The following is a 19,487-nucleotide window of genomic DNA, read 5'->3' on the forward strand; positions in this document are numbered from 1 at the left end:
TTGTTACTTTTTTATGTCCTCTTTTGTGTTGATCTGTGTCACCAACTTGAAATAATAACAGTGTCACTGAACAGAGTACTTTAATTTCTTTACAACCAATAATCTGACAGAGCTTCTCTGTCTCGCCACAGTGTATGTTTGATGTAATGTGAGCTGATTAACAGTACAGTGCAGGTGGGGCAAGACCCGCTAAGACGCCCTGATTAGCAAAGTGCTGCTCAGTAGCTGCAGGGTAGTTGAGAGACCTCCCTGTGAATGTGGATTTACAGGCCATAACATTTAGCAAGTGATCCCTGGCAGTCCTGTTTACCCTCCTTCAGCTCTGGGTGTGGTGCCCCTGTACCGGGTGGCTTTCTTTGCCCAATGCCTCGCGGATCTGTCAGGGTGTTGTCACAAACAGTGGCTTAAGTCACCATCTGCTTCCAATTACAGGATGACAATCTGCAGGGTGTCGTCCAAGATGCTGCTCTGTACACTTCAGAAGCTATAGAGGAACCAGAGGGAAAAGGAGGCAGAACTTGGAAGCCAGGACTTGGATCTGACTTAAAATTGTGGTTGAGTCACTCTAACCGGCAGAGCCATGGAGCTGGGGCTTGGAAAGCTTCCCTTTTCCATTACTGTGTGGATTTCTCTCCTGTTATTGGTGGCTCCAAGTGACTAACTTCCAGTTTTAGGTCTGGAAATTTAGTTCTGCTGTAAGACATGAAGGAGCTGTTGTAGCGGGGAAAAGATCTAGAAAATCAATTTCTTTTCATCAAACTGGAGCGGAAACAGGTCGGATTTTCACAAGTTGTGATATACCTTTATTGACTTTTCTTTCTCATTATATTTTTATAGTAAATGGATGTTGCATGATCTTGGAATCAGCTATACAAGTTATTGCATGCCATACAGATGCATGAACACCAATTACACCGTCTGAGACTACATTTTTTCGGATGTAAGATAGCACAATGTTGCACTTCTCAAATATGAGCAGTTTAAATAAGTACCACAATGCTGACATTGTGGGAAAAGCTTTTCAAGAACCTCCTGCTCCCTCCACTCTGGATAATGTCACCACTTTCCTTTGAGCGACGTATGAGCGATGGAGGACCAAAAAGCCATTCTGAAGTTTTTCAGGACCCTCTCAGAGGAGGACAATGACGATACAATGCAAGGAGGCACTGGGCTGAGTTTTAATCTAAAGAAAAATAGGGATATGAGTTTTGAAGATGCTGTGGACAACAGTAGAGACTCCTTATCAGGCATTAAATTGCCTCACGTAGGGGAGGCGATAACTTCTAAATCAGACGGAGACAACAGTAGGAGAGAAGCAGGAAATGACTCAGATATGACGGAAGAGGAGCGGAATAATGTCAACCTAACAGAGCAGCACAGCGTGGCTGTAAACGAGAACTCGCTGGGTGAACCTACCTTGAAGGAGACTCAGCAACCAAAACGTCAACACATTTCAAATGACTGCACAAATACAGGTTGTGAATGTGTTGCAGCGGTCAGTGTCACGCAGGATGATGCTGAAGAAGCTGATCAGAGAGGAAGAAAAGGCAACGAAAATGTTCTCTGCCAGGAGAATTTTGCCACAAGTACATCCAGTTCGGATGTGGGTTTTGACTCCGAGGAATATGTAAAAAGTAGATCCTCTAAAACCAAACATGTAGTGATAATGGTGACTCGGACAGGACCTGTGATTGAGGAAGAGGTTGAACCCATAGCAGCACCGTCATTGGAGCAAACCGGTGGCCCTTCATGGTTTGAAAATAACAATGAGGAGGAGAGAACAGGTGCAGAGGAGGACAGCGAAGAAGAAGAGAAAAGAGATGCATTTCCAGATTTTTCTGCCCAATCTCACAATCCTCCCAGCACCAAAAACACTTCACCAAATATTCTGATGACATCTCCAGCCAATAACCCTCCACCTGGATCCACCTGCACCAGAGCCACCTTCACCCCAGGCTCCCCCACGGACAAGCAGATCCAGATCCCGGCACTCTTCAGCGGCATGAGGGTCCTGAGGAAGGGGGTAGTCGGGTCTGAGCACAACACCGTGGCCCAGATCAAACCTTTCTCTCAAGGAACAAGGAGGGCCAGTTTCCCTGGGAAGCAGGGGGATGCTAAAGTTCAGGGGACCTTCCTGGACCAGATCTCCCAATTCCTGAACAGGGAAAAGAGAGGGGACGAGAAAGAGGAAAGGGAGGAAATGGAGGCTGAGGGAGATCAGGAAGAGAATGAGAAGAACCAGATTGAAGAAAGTCAAGAGGGTGAGAAAAAAGAACTTGAAACAGGGGAGGGTGCGGGGGTTTCATTTGAGTCTACCAAACCCCCTGTGTCCAGTGCGGAAGCTGCATTTGATGCCTTCAAAGCTTTTTTCACCCCAAAGCCTTTGAAGAAGGACCCAACAGAGAAGGTGGACCTGGATGCAGTGAGGTGGAAGATAAGGACAGATAAAGATGTGCTTAGAGCGCTTTTCGAGAAAACCTCCAACAAGACGCCGGAGAAGAAAGAATCACCTCATGGCAAAGTACGAGTTGTGTATAACTAAAGCATCAACTAGCTTTACCAGAGCCACGTTTGGAATACTGTCCTGTGTGTAAAGAAACTCTATTTGTAATTGATTGTTATAAATCTGATGTCAAACTCTTTTTTCCCCCTCCTCCTAGTCAGAAGCATCCACCCCAGCAGAGGGAGAGGAAAGAACTCCTGGTCGCCTACAAGCTGTCTGGCCGCCACTTAAGGAGGAAAAAGTTGGGCTGAAATACACAGAAGCAGGTACTCACAGATTAATATATATTCATATTTTTGTCAAAAAAAGTTTGGCTTTTCCAACCTGATTGTTTGAGATCACACAGACTCCTCTTCTGTGTGAACATATTTTAAATACATTTTTTCTTTTCTTCTAGCCTCATTCAAATGTAAACAAGTATTTAAGTGCAAACCTCTCCTTGCACATTTGATGAAGGTGACATAAAAATGAGCATACAATATTGTGATTAGACTATGGATGAACAACTATACAGTCCTTTATTTGCCAGAAAGTTTTTCACAGACAAATTAAATGTACATCATGTCAGGTCAGTTAGACCTCTAAAACTAATGGATTCCTCTTATCATTTTGGATTTGGGAGGGTAAACGTTGTGTTAACAGTTTGTTTTGCAGTGTGCAAGACCCCCCCAAAAAAAAGTAATGTGGGGTTTTTGCTAGCAGACATGTCATCATTTACAAATCTCACGTTAAGTATGTGTTTGTATCTGTTAAAGAGGGTCTGGGATCACCACAAGGGTTAAACAAATAGTGGAAACTTGAGCCTGCTAAAATAAATCTGAATACATAAAATGAATACATCACGAGCCTGTAAAATAAAAACAGACTCATCATGTTAAACTGAATATTCATGACAGACAGCTCATTTGAGACGGAGCTGTAGAGGGAGTGGGAATGTTTGCTCTGTGATATCATGTGGTGGATGTGATACCAAGTTCCACTGCTTTGGTAAACACAACTCCACCCTGTGAGCGTCCACAGCACACCAGTCTGTAAGACTCCAACACCTTCAGGATGTGAAGGGATTTACTGGACTGAACAATTCTTAGTTTATTTTTTTAAATAAGTCAGTCTTTGCATTTGTAAAAATGGTCTAACTTACATAAAACTAATCTGAGGGCAAAATTGAGTCTGGCCTAACACTACAGACCAGTCTGAAATACCTCGTCTTCACATATTAAACCGTAATAAGAAGCTTTTACTTTGGTGCTTGCAAATACGTTTTTATTCACAAAACAATGCGTTTTAAAGAAATAATGATTCTCAGCTAATAGACACGTTCTAAATATGTCACTCACAGCTTGTTAAAGGAACAAAAGTGGTCCTGCTTCCTTTGAATGAGTTCTAAATGAGAATAATCTCACTTTACTTGAAAAACGTCAACCTCATTTATTAGAAGGTTTATCAAAGGTTGTTTGAGCAGGGATAAAACTGTGTGCTTCATGTGTACACACCCACCATCCTTTGTTAAAGATGCCAGTCAGCCGTGTGCCGTACGCTTTTCTTACATGTGAGCTCTACTGCCAGCATCTGGTCGAGCTTAGTATTGCTGAGATAAGCAGCCGTCAGCCTCCTGCAGTGCTAAAACATGAATTTGATTTGTCATGCAGAATTATTCACAGTTCTCAAGTGTCTCACAGTTGTCGTAATGTGTTCGTCCTCAACTTGTCCCCGTCCACATCACTAATGTAGCCATTGGGATAAAGAAAGCTCCACAGCTGTAATAATAAACACCTGTTTGTGGTACAAGAAGGAACACAAAGCTGTTATAACATGTTCTTGTGCTCTGTTTCCTCTCAGAGCACCAGGCTGCTCTCCTGCAGCTGAAGAGAGAATGCAAAGAGGAGCTGGAGAATTTACAGGTCAGTATGAATGATACAGTGAGGAGTTGAACCATGGTGTGCTGCTGAATTGTTTGACATTTTGGGATATTCACTTATGTGCTTCTTGCTGAGACTTCTCGTCTACCTCTCAGCAAAAAAGCATTTCCTAAAAGAGAAAAAACTGGGCCATTACCATCATCCCCATTGATGTAGAGTCTAACTAGCCCCAGTTTGTAACTCTCATGCATTAATTGTCATTACATTAGAGTCTGAAAGATAAAGCCTTCTATTTTTGCAAAAGCCAAAAGGTGTTTCCAGAATCCTCAAAGACCCTTCTGTCCATCTGAACTAAAACACTTTCTGATTGCTGCATGATGAACTCTGTATACTAATCCAAACAAAGATGGCTGGGAGTGACACATACGCTTTTTAATTTTGTTATTATATTGAGAATTATATGATGTCCAATAAGATGTATTTTTATATAAAATAACTTACTGTATTTTCAGATGCAGTGGACAAAATATAGTTTTTTTATCCTGATAATAATACGATTCTGTAAATACCTTAAAAATGCAGTAAGATTACTGGAGATTTACAGATTATTTATGAAAAACTAATGCTTAATTCTGTGACTTCACTGTAGTGATAACTCTCAAGAGGGTCAAAGTGTGACTTTTATTATTTCCAGGAGGACTTTGGTCAGGAACTCTCCAGACTGAGGGTAGAGAACGAGAACAATGTCGCCCGTCTGGCTGAGCAGCAGGCCAAACTCTCCCAGGTTGGGACACGCCGTCGTGGAGAACTCAAAGACGTCGCAGTATCAACGGAAGACAACTTTGTACACAAATCCTTCCGCACAGTGTGCATCCAGACCGACCGAGAGACATTTGTTAAGACTCACGAGGATGGAGAAGATTCAGGGAGAGTGTGCACCAGCCCTCAGCAGCAGAAGGTGACCCCCAAAAAGCTGGACCTGGCTTCTATCAGCCTCAGTCTGGCAGGTCAAAGGGACGACACTTCCTCCTCAACACATGACGCTCCATCCCGAACTCTTCCTCCACCTGGAGCCACGCTGCCTCCATCAGAACAACCTCCTGCTCCTTCTCAGGCAACCAAAACAGACAAACTACCTCCTCCTCCTCCACCTCCGCCATGTTTGTCTTCACCCTTAAACCACATGCAGCTGTCAAATGGCCCTCCACCTCCGCTGCCACCACCACCACCTCCTCCTCCTCCTCCATCCATGCCAGGCTTCACTCCCCCACCACCTCCTCCTCCTCCATCCATGTCAGGCTTCGCTCCCCCACCACCTCCTCCTCCTCCATCCATGTCAGGCTTCGCTCCCCCACCACCTCCTCCTCCTCCTCCATCCATGCCAGGCTTCGCTCCCCCACCACCTCCTCCTCCTCCATCCATGTCAGGCTTCGCTCCCCCACCACCTCCTCCTCCTCCTCCTCCATCCATGCCAGGCTTCGCTCCCCCACCACCTCCTGCTCTAGTTGGGGGTCTCATTGTTGAAAAACCTCCCAGGAAACCGACAGTGGAGCCTTCCCAACCTATGAAGCCTCTTTACTGGACCAGAATCCAGATCCAGGACACCAAGTAGGTTCACAATAAATAGGAAAATACACAAGATGATTATAAACCAAAAATCAGGTCATGTCATTTGATTTAAGAATTGTCTGTGACTGTAAAAATCAATCTAATGAAATCAAAATGTCAATAATTATGCCGCTCTCTCTCACTCAGGAACAAGACACTGTGGAATATTTTAGAGGAACCAAATATAATAAACTCCAGTGAGTTTGAGGATCTCTTCGCCAAAACCACCACGCAGACCAAGAAGAAGCCACTGTCAGAGGCTTATGAGAAGAAAGCTAAAGACAGGAAGGTAACACTCCAAATTAGCTGGAACATCATGCAAAGACACACTTTAATTTGTGGGATTGTTTGCTTTATGTTGTTTGTCCACTAGAGGGGGTCGATGCCATCGAGTCTTCAGACGCCAGGTCATTAAAAGAAGAGCATTATAAATCCAGATTGAGACACAATTATGAGACTTTTGGAGGACAAAGACTGAATTTTGTATTCAACTCACAGTTGTGATTTACTTTGTTATTTGTTTTGCTCCTTCTGTTTACGATAAACTCTCCACTAATGACTCACTAATGGTTTCTATAGTGGTAAGGTGGTCATGGCAACTGTGTGTGTGTGTGTGTGTGTGTGTGTGTGTGTGTGTGTGTGTGTGTGTATGTATGTATGTGTGTGTGTGTGTGTGTGTGTGTGTGTGTGTGTGTGTGTGTGTGTGTGTGTGTGTGTGTGTGCTCAGATCATTAAGCTGCTGGATGGAAAGCGCTCTCAGGCCGTGGGCATCCTCATATCGAGCCTCCATCTGGAGATGAAAGACATACAACAAGGTCAGTGTTGTATACAATGCAAGTTTGAATTTATTAAATAAAGTTACATTTTTTGCTGCTTTTTTTTAATCATAATTTTTTATAGGCCATTATCAAAATATATAAAGCCTACATTTGCCACATCAGCCATATCAATTCATCGATCAAATACCCCCCCCCAAGAAGTATCTGTAGTATCATATATCAGGATGTAAACAAAGCTTGTGTTCAGATACTTTATACTTTTACTCCTCTACATTTTGTTGTACTTTGTATTCTTTTGTACTCTATCACATCTGACAGCTAGAGCTTTGCAGATTGTTTACAGTAAATTAAACTGCTCAACAGTATATAAAACGAGTAAATTAGCTCTACTACAGACGGCTACAATATTAAATTGCTGCTTCCATGTATCTGTCGTAATAATCCAATAGTATAACATATGGTGTCCTAATACTGACAGTCTATTTTGGTGAGTACTTTTATACATAAAGTACATTTTACTGACTATACATTTACTCAAGTTAATTCAAGACTATGAATGGATGATTTTTACTTGCAACAGAGTATTTTTAGGGCCCGAGCACCGACGTAGTCGGAGCGGAGGACCTATTGTTATTCTAATGTTTTTTATTATTATTATTATTATTATTATTATTAGGGCCCGAGCACCGACGTAGTCGGAGCGGAGGACCTATTGTTATTCTAATGTTTTTTATTATTATTATTATTATTATTATTATTATCGTACCAGTTTCATTGCAAAAAGGAGGTGCTTGGGATACTGGGAATCTTTTGAAATTTGGCACAAAATTCAATCGTGGTGAAAATTCCAGTATTATTGGGGTGTCCAATATTTGCATGACATTTTGGCTCGATAGCGCCCCCTACAGAGTAGCCCCAACTTTGGGTTTGACCTAGCTGTATGAAATTTGGTAGGTATGTGGAACGTGATGGGACGTACAAAAAAGTCAAAAGGAGGTATATCCTAAACCAAACAGGAAGTCGGCCATTTTGAATTTTATGACGTTTTTGGACCGTTTCAAGGCGCCGTACTTTAACGAACTCCTCCTAGAGATTAAACCCGATTGCCTTCAGATTTGGTCAGTATGCTCTTGAGACCTTGGCAGTGAAACCATACTCAAAGATCAAAAAGTTATCGAACTATGTGTCCGTGGCGTGGCGGCAAAAAAACACCATTCGCCATGAAACAGGAAGTTGTTGTAACTCGGCTGTACATTGCCTAATCTGCTCCAAATTTCTCATATGTCATAACATCCTGACCCTGAACACATGTATATGACAATTTTGAATCATAGTAATAGCGCCACCTAGTGGCAACAGGAAGTCATAGGTTGTGTACTTTGACACCCTACTGCTCACAGATTAATCGGATCCTTCTCAAATTTTGTCACAAAAGCCTTAAGACCTTGATAATGCTTCATTGTGAAAATTGTAGGAAGTTGTCGAAGCGTGGCGACGTGGCGGCTCTGCGAATTTCGATCCTTCGCCATGAACGAATAAACTGATGTAACTCGACTCCGCATCATCAGATCTTTACCAGATTTCACATGTTTGATTAAACTCCAGGCCTGAAGACATCTGCAAGCCAATTTTGAATCATAGTCATAGCGCCACCTACTGGCAACAGTAAGTTAAAGTCTTTATACTTTGGCTTGTTTCTCTTAGTTGGAAAATCAGATCAACATCAAATTTGTTCCACACAAATGTAAGAAGTTCATAATGCCAGTTCTCTAAGCTTTTGATGTTTCGTCGAACGCCGTTGCCGTGGTAACGCAGTCTTCGCCGTGAAAAACGATGGTCATTTGGAGAGGTTAAAAAAGCTCGAAACACAAGCAAACTTGACACACAGATCACAAGGCCAAAATGTAGTTCTATAATATGATTTTATTCAATCAGAGTGTTAAATCGGCTCAATAGCGCCCCCTACAAAATTTCGACGAAGCAGCCCTCGCAGTACGTTTCACATAGATTAACAAAATTTGGTAGGCACATGTATCACATGTGGACTTAAATAAAAGTCTCTTGGGGCCATGCCCTAAACCCAACCGGAAGTCAGCCATTTTGAATTTAGTCTGAATTTCTAGTGTCGTTTTTTCAATTTCCAGGCGCTCTACTTTAACGAACTCCTCCTAGGGAATTAATCAGATCGACTTCAAATTTGGTCAGTACAATCTAAAGATCTTTGTGATGAAAAGTTACTCAAAGGTTGTTGTTTCGTGAAAGGCCGTTGCCGTGGCGACGCATTCTTCGCCACGAAAAACAAAAGTGTTTTTGAGGGGCTAAAAATGCTCAAAACGTAACCAAACTTGTCAAACACATTTAAAATCCTGAATGTAGTTATCTGATGTGATTTTAATGCGTCAGAGCGGCAAGTTGGCTCGATAGCGCCCCCTACAATTTTTTGACGATGCAGCCCTCGCAGTACGTTTCACCTAGCTGTATAAAATTTGGTAAGCAGATGTATCACATGTAGACTTAACAAAAAGTCTTAGGGGTTCATGCTCTAAACCCAACCGGAAGTCAGCCATTTTGAATTTTGTATGAATTTCTCCTGTTTTTTTCCATTTCCATGTGCTGTACTACGAACTCCTCCTAGGGAATTAATCCGATCAACTTAGAATTTGGTCAGAACAATCTAAAGACCGTAGCGATTAAAAGTTACTAAAAGCTTGAGGTTTCATCAAACAACATGGACTTGGTGTAGCGGCCATTTTACATGGTTCGCCATCATCCATCAAGCTGTTGTAACTCAACTGTACTTTGTCAAAACTGTCCCAAAGTTGACATGCTTGATTATTGTCATGATTTTAGGACATCTGCATGCCAATATTAACTCATTGTCATAGCGCCACCTACTGGCAACCACGGACGTAAGCAGGATTCTATAATTACAGCGGCCCGAACACTGAACTTAATAAAAGGGTTTGTGGACACACCATGAGAAAAAGACTTCTCTGATCTAAATATGTGCAAACTAAGATGCTTGGAGAGCAAAAGTTAGACAACAGTGGTTCTCAAACCATGTCAGTGGGCATTAGTATAAATGATCAGTCCAGAGCTTCTACTTGAGAATCAGAATAAATGTTGCAATGAATGCTTCACACTACAATCTAAAGTTACAGAAGAGCTTAAAATGAAAACAGTGTTAAATTAAAGTGTTCAAGTAAAAGCAAATTACACTACTGTTCTGTTAACTTTCATGTGAGTCCAAATACAATCAGCAGGACACTGCACCCAGTAAACTGACAAGTCTGTTATGTTACAAACACTGAAGCGCATTCACGCACATTCATTTTCTTATTGATCTTAACAGGCTTACATTTATGATTGCATCGGAGTAAACTCAAAACATTTGAGGCATAAGACCTGGCAACGTGATCTTGCTACGCTGCTGGTCGACGCAGAAATATCATCTAACTCGTGCACGCAGTGTATGATGGTCACAGAAATGCATGACCGCGTCAACCAGAGTCCTGCCGGTATCCTCGACGTGCACGTAGTTGCGAGGGCCCGATCAATGCTGCTTGCAGCTTTAATTTAATTTTAGGATTGCTACTTTTATTAAAAAATAGGGATCTGAGAACTTCTCCCACCACTGGCAAGTATTATTCACATTATGTTAGCTTGCTGAGACGATATTTTAAATGTTTCCATATTTGTACATTCTCAGTGTTTCTCCCAGATATTCTTGTCGCGGTGGACAAGCCTATCATGAGCATTACCATTGAAACCTCAAAATGTGTGTAATCAAACAAACATCGTGTCGATCACATGAGATTAGAGATTACAGTAAATCACTAAACTAGCTGTATTTCCAAGCCGGTCTGGGAACAAGACAGGATTCCTCTGTCATCCCAAACATCCCAAACCCCTCACGCTGGAGTTACCCTGTACTTCACTCTGAATAAGAGCTGTTGGTGAATATAAAGTAGGATTAAAGGCTGACACACTCACCACAATGTCAGCATGACAGTTACAGATAGACAATCTGAATTGCTAGTCCCAAAGTCCTGTAAATCTTTGTCACAAATGTTCCTCTGGAGATCTGCAGCTCTCTGTTTGGCCTCTTCACTTTTCCTGTTTTGTTCTTTTCTCTAGATTTTCACAGTGTCCTATTACCCGCCTTATCTCAAATTTGATATCTGTGCTTATTAACATTCCTCGTTCTAGCTGTACTGGCAGTGGACCACTCTGTGGTGGACCTGGAGACGATTGAGGCACTGTATGAAAATGTAGGTTTCCCAGCACTCTACCACTACAACATACTGCGGTTTAACTGCAAATGCAATTGTACGATTATGAACCCCTTTTATTGTCAATGTGTCAGAGAGCGCAGCCAGAGGAACTGGAGAGAATCAAGAAACACTACGAGACGTCAGAAGAAGAGGAAGTTAAACTGCTGGACAAACCCGAACAGTCAGTATTTCACCTGCTAACAGAAATGTTCAGAGGCTGCACCAGTAATTGATTTGTGTTTGCGTATGCTGACGAGACAAATATACCATGTGCTGTGTCTAAGAGGGATGGACAATATCATCACATGTTGTCCTCTTACTGTTGATGTGGTTGTGCTCCAGGTTCCTGTATGAGCTGTCTCAGATCCCAGACTTTGTAGGCAGAGCTCACTGCGTCATCTTCCAGTCGGCCTTCATCGATGGGATCACGTCCATCCAAACAAAGCTCAACACGGTCTCCTCTGTCTGCAAGGTAGGAAGACAAGCTACACATGATCCATCTTCTCTTGATCTATCAAGCTACTGTATATTCTACAATGATCTCCCTTTTCCACTCAACATATTAACATTCTAACAAATATTTGAGCTGTCTGTAGTGTTAACATGCCTCTCACTGATCATTATATTGTAAGTAGCACCTACAGTATGTCTGACTCCCTCTGGTTCAATGATGAGATGGTCAGTGTTTGGGTGATTGGGACCATGAGGATATACCGTTTATATGCATGCATATAAATGACATCACCACAGCCTAACTCAAAAAGGTTTGAAGTGATTTAATGTGTGGATCATCCTGAGTGTGGTGCCAGCTGTCTGTCGTTGACCCTGTGAGTGTTTTCTGTTTTAAGGCTCTGCTGGAGAACGACGGTGTAACGGATGTGATGGGGCTGGTGTTAGCTCTGGGGAACCACATGAACGGAGGCAACAGGACCAGAGGTCAGGCTGACGGCTTTGGTCTGGACATTCTGCCTAAACTGAAGGATGTGAAGAGCAGAGTAAGGCCTTGATAGAGAACTGTAGCGGCTCCATTAGATGCTGCTTTATCCGTCCTTTTTAAGTATTGTAGAATTCACTCATACTAAATATTGTTTTTTCAGGGAGTATATGTATAAGAGTGTAAGAAGTGGAACTTATCAATCAATGGCCAAAAGCAGAGAACTGTTTTTAGTGTAAATGCAATCTGTTGTGAATGGTTAACAGTATGTGAGGGTGTGGCAGGGACCTGCTGAGCAGATGCTGTGGAGGTCGTTTTTTTTATATTAAAGATATTAAAAAATATTAATATTAAACAATGAATACCACATCTTATTGCTATCATGCATTCCATAATAAGGGCAATCCAGTAAAATAAACATGTGTAGTTTTATTTTACAGAGACCTGATATTTAATGGTAGAAACAACAAAGTTTCTACCATTAAACTGCCAGATCTTTGATTGATGTTCAAGTCACTTTTTAAACCCTTTTACTGAGAATATTAACAGTAAATTAAAGGTTTTACATAAAAACAAAACCTGCAGAGAACATTTTTCAGACCGGCTTGAACAGCCTCCACCATTCATCGTTTTTTTTAATCAACTCACAGAAACTGAATTTATTCTCTCAACGCATATCAAATCTGTCTGAGTGATCCCATAGAGAGTAAAACCTTTCCTGCTTTTCTTCTCAGGACAATCGTATCAGCCTGGTGGACTATGTAGTGTCGTACTACCTGCACAATGTGGATCAGGTATTAGTTCAAAAACAATTATTATCCATTTTGACTCAGATCTAATTGTTTATTTAGTCAAAAGAAACATTACGTTTCTCAGTTCCTGATGTTATTGCTGTTTAGTTTTTTTAAATTGTATTCCACCAGAACGCCGGCACAGACAAGAGTATATTCCCACTTCCTGAACCTCAGGATGTCTTCCTGGCTGCACAGGTCAAGTTTGATGACCTCAACAGAGACCTGAGACAGCTTGGACGAGATCTGACAAGTATGTGACGTCACTACTGCAACCTTTATTCATTCCAGCTCCGTCTCTCTACAAAAAAAGAGACCCTCTTAGTTAATAATATTAGATGATAATCCCCAAAACATTAGCTCCACTCTGAGCTTCAGCATCCATGTGACTGGGTGACTGGAATAGTCTCGCCTTGTGGTCATTTTGTTGTGTGTTTTTGTTTGAAAACCTCAGTGGGGCTGTGTAACTCTATCCCTCTGATTTTGAGAAGTTCCCATAGACCAAACCTCGGCCCTGGTCTGGCATCGTTTTTCCTCAGACACAACCCCCCCCCCCCCCACACACACACACACACACACACACACACACACACAACTCAACACCATGGTTTCCCATCACCGGCCCCAGCCATTGAGTAACTGTTTATACTTCAGGCTAAAGGCCTGCTTCTTTTACCAAACTTGAGTTCGCTAAAGCCCCAGAACAAAAGATTTCCTCTCGTCTTTCTTATCCTTCTAGCCTGTTCTCCTCTCTCTCTAAGTGTGCCCATATGACGCCACTCAGCAATGCCAGCCAGTTAGAGTCACGTTGAGGACAATGCTTACTCTTACATGCGTACGATTGTGAGCGAGTGCATTGTTGTATCCCTATGTATACATTTGTTTTCGACTGCACTTCACTGTGCGTGTAGTCAGAGACTAGCAGGAGTCTTGCTGCTGATACAGGCCTGGCGCCTTTCAGATCCAGCTTCTAATCCTCCTGCCCATCAGATCTCCCATCGTTGTGCCTTTGTGCCCCTGTCGCCAGAGCAGGGAGACCACAGCGTCCCACTTATGTAATCTCCAGACCTCCAGTATCCGTAGCATCTCTGCACGGACCTCTGCAGAGATGCACAGATCCTCAACCTGCTCGGCTGTATCACCTGGGCTCCAGTGTGGCCCCCAGATGTGTGCCGCAGATAGCTTTCTTTAGCTCTCAACACAGCTTTATCTTATCGGCCCGTCTACCCAAACCACCGTGCAATCTGGATTGCCCGTCGCGGGTTCCTTTTCTTCTGCTTGTTTGAACCGTCTTTGTGCCTCCTTTCTGTCGTTCTTCACTCTCCCTGTGTTTTCTCTTTGGTTGGTTTGAAATGTTTACCGACAAAGTTACGGGGACATTTGTTTCTCGTAAGTCATCCATGTTGGCCATTGAAGGAAATGAGATCCAAAGATTCTACATTAAAAAGACCTTATTCACTCTAAACAGTTTCAAATTCATCCAAATTACTACCAAAAACATATTTTCTCAATTGCCTGTCAGTGGTATCTACATGTGGACATCTACATGTGGACAAATTGATTTAATTTGTCCAGGCTCTGAGATGTCTTCCTCTTGGCCAAATTCAATGGTGAGTAGAATTTCGTCTATGCTGCCCCCAGTGTTAGACATTTACATCCCCAGCAGTGTATTCAGTAGTAAAACTCGTTGTCAACATGTATCGGCACACACATAATATATATATATATATAAATATATGAGGACATAAGGATCCCCTAAATGTGTCAATAGCCACGCTATCTGCATAACTATGGATGGAAATGTCGGTCAGTTGTTTGGTCCAACACTTTGGTCCAAAACAAAATATCTCAACCACTATCAGATGGATTGTCATGAAATGCTGTACAGACATTCATGATCCCCAGAGGATGGATCCAACAAACTTTGTTGAGGCACTGACTTCTTCCTTTAGAGCCGCCATGTGGTTGATCAAATGGATTGTCATGAAATTTGATCCAGACGTTCAAATTCCCTTCAGGATGATTCGCTAACTTTGGTGATTCCTTAACTTCCTGTAGCTTCAAGCATCAGGTGAACATTTTTATTTACTTTGATTGAAACTCAGCCTCAGTTGTACTTTGTGATTAAAGCCAATTAGCAAATGTTAGCATGCATCACCAAAACTTTAAAAATCTCCTCACTATGAAACCAAATGACTGCTTCAGTCTCACATCTGAAAGCACCACACCCCTCATCAGGCGACTCTGTTTATGTGAAGGTCTTTAACCCTCTTCGGTCTGAAATAAGCAAACTTCTGTCGAACACAAAAGGCACACAAAAGAAAGAAAGGAGAGAGAGAGAGATACCCGCCTCCACAGTTTACATAAATTCAGAATGAAAACAGTATTCTTTTGTAATCTTATCTGGGAGATGTTGATCGAGCGTCAGGGTGCGGGGAGGTGGCGGGGCAGGGGCTCGGCTCCCTCTGCAGCCTCTATTATGACTGGCTCCGCAGACTGGCTCCTCTGATCCACTGATTGGACGCAGATCAACATGGAGCCACAGACTGGCAGAGGGAGGGAGAGAGATAGAGAGAAAGGGAGTTTTCAGTCGCCATCTCTGGGTGAATCTAAGTGATATCTGCTGTAGAGAGGAAGCTGTGTTGATAACCTCCTGCTTCTGCACAGGTGGAGCTAGTTTAAACCAGAACATTCTCTCCTCCTTATAGAAGCTCATTTCCACCAGTAAAATAAAAAATAAAATAAGACGAAAAAAAAAGATCCTTTCAGTAGTTTTAATGACAAACTTCTGAAAATAATGACTAAAGGCCATATTTTTCATAAGCTTTACTTTAATCCTTCATCAGATAAAAAATGCTATCCACAGAAACCCTGCACACTGAGTTTGATTCATTTGTATTGTTCTATTTTTGCAAAATGAGATAAAACTGAATTATTACATGGATGCAATGGATAGTGCTAGTCCCAAACGGGGCTACTGAATGAATGACATTAGCAAGAAGCTATCGATTAGCTGCCTACCACATGTTTACTGATGTTACTGTCTAATTTTTGGTAACTTTGTTTTGCTCCCATCCCTGATTCCAAGCTGTTCTGAATCACAGACCACAACCCTTAAATCCTGCATCTCTGTATGCTTTACTTTGTTCATCGTAAAGTGCTTTGTGAATCAGATGAAATGTTGAATTATTACGTTTGCATGGACGGTGGCTCTGAGTGGTCAGACAACGCTCTTTTGGCTTTCGATGGATGTGAAAAAAAATGCAGAAAATCAAGCCTGTTCCAAAAACTCGGTGCGTGAATGTGATTGAAACAACATGAGTTTGAATTTATTTTTTACAAATACGGACTTGGTGTGCAAAAGCCTTTAGTTTCTCAACATAATGACTTAATAAATCAAAAAACAAGAAACCTTCTCAAAATAAAGACAGATAATTACTTATCTTAACGACTTACTGGTGGCAATAAGTTTTGAAGCGAACAAATCAGAATATTGTGTCCAAAGAAAACTGGATTCAACAGCACTGATACATATTTGATGCGATGATTTCCCTTTCCTCCGCAGCTACACTTTATATTTTCTTTAACAACATTTCTGAAACATAAAAAAAGTGTATTTTAACTTTTTTCTGAACCGTTCTCTTGTTTCTTTTTTTAAAATCAGGATGTGAGAAAGATGTAAAGAACGTTTGCTCTGATTCTCCTGAAGAAAACCTGCAGCCGTTTAAGGACAAAATGGAGGCTTTTGTTTTCAGCGGTAAGTAATTATACTCGTATATTGTTCAGCTGTGAGCCTGAGTGTCTATAACGCCCGTGACTATAGGTGAGATTTAAGGCCGGTATCATTTTTCTGTGTTCAACAGGGTAGATTTCTTTCTGGAACACATATTTTAAAACCTCTGAAACCATTTTAAGGCTCACATTTAATATTTAACAGTACTGCAAATACTTAACTTCAGATGATTTCATTTAATGCAAACTCCCCCATGAATGATCATCAGGAACCTGTCAACTCTCCTTCAATTATTCTCTCTTCATCTAAACTATGCTATTGTCTATAGCAGTCAGTTAAATCTTGTAACTGCCTGTGTGTTTGTGAAGGGCAGATAGGATGGACTGGGAGTAAAGGCTAGACACTCAGATAGGGATCAGACACATTTGGCAACGACTGAGAGACTCCTGCCTGAGACACACCGGCACTGGGAAATATTTATCCAACCAGCCGATGTCCCGCGTTAAAGAGCTTCCTGTTCGCAGTATTTTGCAATGGCACAGATGTATTGTAATGTTAAATGCATGTCTTGTTTTGAATACCACCACTTTTTCTGCCTGTGATGAAAAGTGACACATCAAAGCGTACAGAGACCGCTGGACTTATGTTAGATCTTTTGTCCCTTGTATCACGTGTGTTTCATTTGATATACAGTGCATTCAGAGAGCATGCAGGCCTTCACTTTCTTGTTGTTTTGTTATGTTGCAGTCTTATGCTAACACTCTTTAAATGTACCCCCCCTCGATCAATCTCTCTGGACACTAAATATCCCATAATAACAAAGTGAAAACAGGATTTTAGGGTTTTTTTCTGTGCTCTGTGCCTCAACACAATCCTGTCTCTGAGCTACGCAGTAGTTGCTTCCACCTCATGACATGGTCTTTGCTCTGATGAGACCTTTTATATAGACAGGTGTGTCCCTTTCCAAATCATGTCCAATCAGTTGAATTTACCACAGGTGGACTCCAACCAAGGTGTAGAAACACTCAAAGATGATCAAGAGGAATGGGAGGCACCTGAGCTACATTTGAACGGAAATAGAAAAGGCATACTTATGCCAATTTGTCAGCTTATTTCAGTGTTTTCTTGAATGAATCTGCAACAAATTCATTGTATTAACTGTATTGTATTACAGAGTGTGGATTGATGAGAGGAACAATTTGTTTAAATGGTTTTAGCATAAGACTGCAAAATAACAAAACATAAAAAGTGAAGTGTTCTCAATACTTTCTGAATTTTTTATTGTATTTTTAGTATCTAGTACTATTAGTAAGTATTTATATTAATAGGGATTATAATTGTTTGAAATTTTTTGGGAATAGTCTGGCTATAACTAAAAAGTTTCCTCGTCTGTTTCTTTGCAGCACGAAAAGAACACGCAGAGGCTTCATATGAGTTGATGACTGTACAAAAAAGGTTGGAGAATTGAATCATGCTGTTATTTTGTGTGCATCATACTGGCCTTTGAATTTGGTGATATAGTTTAATTTTCTGCAATAATCCCAAATCCAATGGAGAAATCTCTCGAGGGAACCAGTGAGATGCTAACTTTAGGAGTTGGCCTACAAAAATACTCCATCCTTGCAGCACTGCCGGTATTTTAAGGTGATGCTGAGCAGCAACTCCACCTTGTTGTCCGTCCACACACGAGTCACAGTTCGGTTTTGCCACACCACCTTGTACCAGAAAGATGTTAAATAAATAGGTATCAAAAATCTATGAATAAAGCAATAATAAGTCAATATTTTTTGCTTTGTTAATACGCCAAAGGAAAATAAGTTCACTATGCATGCTTAAAATCGTATTTTCTGGTATTTGATGTATCTTTGACGTAGCATTAATCGTATATACTTTGTAAAACAAAGGTCGTGTGGACAAAGTTTCTGTTTTCAAAAATATCTGTAATGGGCTTAAGACCTACAGTAACACTCAAGATGGGAAGCAACCAGGCTAAACACCTCCATCTTGGTTTATTGTGCTTTTCATCCTCTCTTTTTTATATTTGCTGTTCAGTTTTCAGGACTTGGTTCTGTACTTTGGACTGAAGGCCAAGACGGGAGAGAATGAGGTGACCCCCGGTCATCTCTTCATGCTCTGGTTTGAGTTTTGTGCAGACTTCAAGGCCAGGTGGAAGAGGGAGAACAAGAACATCTCTAACAAGAGGTATCAGATAGCTCTGGGTTTTTAAAATTACATTTTGAAAAATGGATTCAGTTCAGAATCGGAAAATGGATTGTGAAACCAATGAAGTTGACACATTGTTTCTGCAGATTAAAAGAGGCTCAGCTGTCAGTGAAGAGGATCACAGCAGAGAAGAAGGTGGAGACCAGAAAGATCAACCCCAACAGCCTGGTAAGACGGGATCCAGGACGGAGTCGATAAACTGAGACTTCTAAAAACGCACATTTCCTAATCCAGGCCTTCAATATGCAATGCAAATAAATACACATTCACAAATATACTCATGCTCTCATTCTATGAGACACCACATATTACAAAACACTGCTGTCTTGCTGCTTTGGTTGAATTGTGAATATGCAGTGTTTTTGGACTCTATTTATAACACTAACCGTTTTTTGCTCTCAACAGAAAGACAGACTGCGTCAGAAAGAAGCAAACATGTCTTCAACGTGAGAGTCTTACGAGAGAAGGTGTATAAAACTGATAGATCGGGATCATTACAAAATTGTTGTTTCTTTTACCTGACAATATAGAAGTCTCCTTCATCATTCACTGACAGTTCTATTTCATAATTAGCTATAATGTGCTGAGATTTTAAAGATAAAAAAATGTAATAAATGTGCAATATTTAGAAATTATTATTATCAGCTTAAGTGCTGTATTACTATTCTTGTTTTGAACTTTCTACGCAAATTATTTGCTTTGATTTTGACATCTTAATATTCTTAGAATATGTTTTTTCTATGAATAAAATCACCGATCAGAAAGTATGTGATTTCATAGCTT

The 19,487-nt window shown here is 41.2% G+C and overlaps 1 protein-coding gene across 1 annotated transcript; it reads left to right on the forward strand.

The window, feature by feature from the left end:
• The first annotated feature begins 297 nt into the window (after positions 1 to 297).
• Positions 298 to 19,447, forward strand: fmn1 (formin 1). The gene is made up of 17 exons (XM_068708421.1): positions 298 to 2,521; positions 2,661 to 2,769; positions 4,343 to 4,404; positions 5,057 to 5,970; positions 6,118 to 6,259; positions 6,698 to 6,785; positions 10,959 to 11,020; positions 11,116 to 11,204; positions 11,366 to 11,495; positions 11,872 to 12,018; positions 12,692 to 12,751; positions 12,881 to 13,001; positions 16,413 to 16,505; positions 17,885 to 17,936; positions 18,534 to 18,683; positions 18,791 to 18,872; positions 19,110 to 19,447. The coding sequence occupies exons 1-17, from the start codon at positions 1,088 to 1,090 to the stop codon at positions 19,152 to 19,154; spliced, it is 3,780 nt and encodes a 1,259-aa protein (XP_068564522.1). The 5' UTR covers positions 298 to 1,087; the 3' UTR covers positions 19,155 to 19,447.
• Positions 19,448 to 19,487: the final 40 nt, after the last annotated feature.

Source organism: Cebidichthys violaceus, unplaced genomic scaffold (assembly GCF_023349555.1).
Source record: "Cebidichthys violaceus isolate CVI_PGR_0920_01 unplaced genomic scaffold, fCebVio1.0.p SCAF_14, whole genome shotgun sequence".
NCBI classification, from domain to species: Eukaryota; Metazoa; Chordata; class Actinopteri; order Perciformes; family Stichaeidae; genus Cebidichthys; species Cebidichthys violaceus.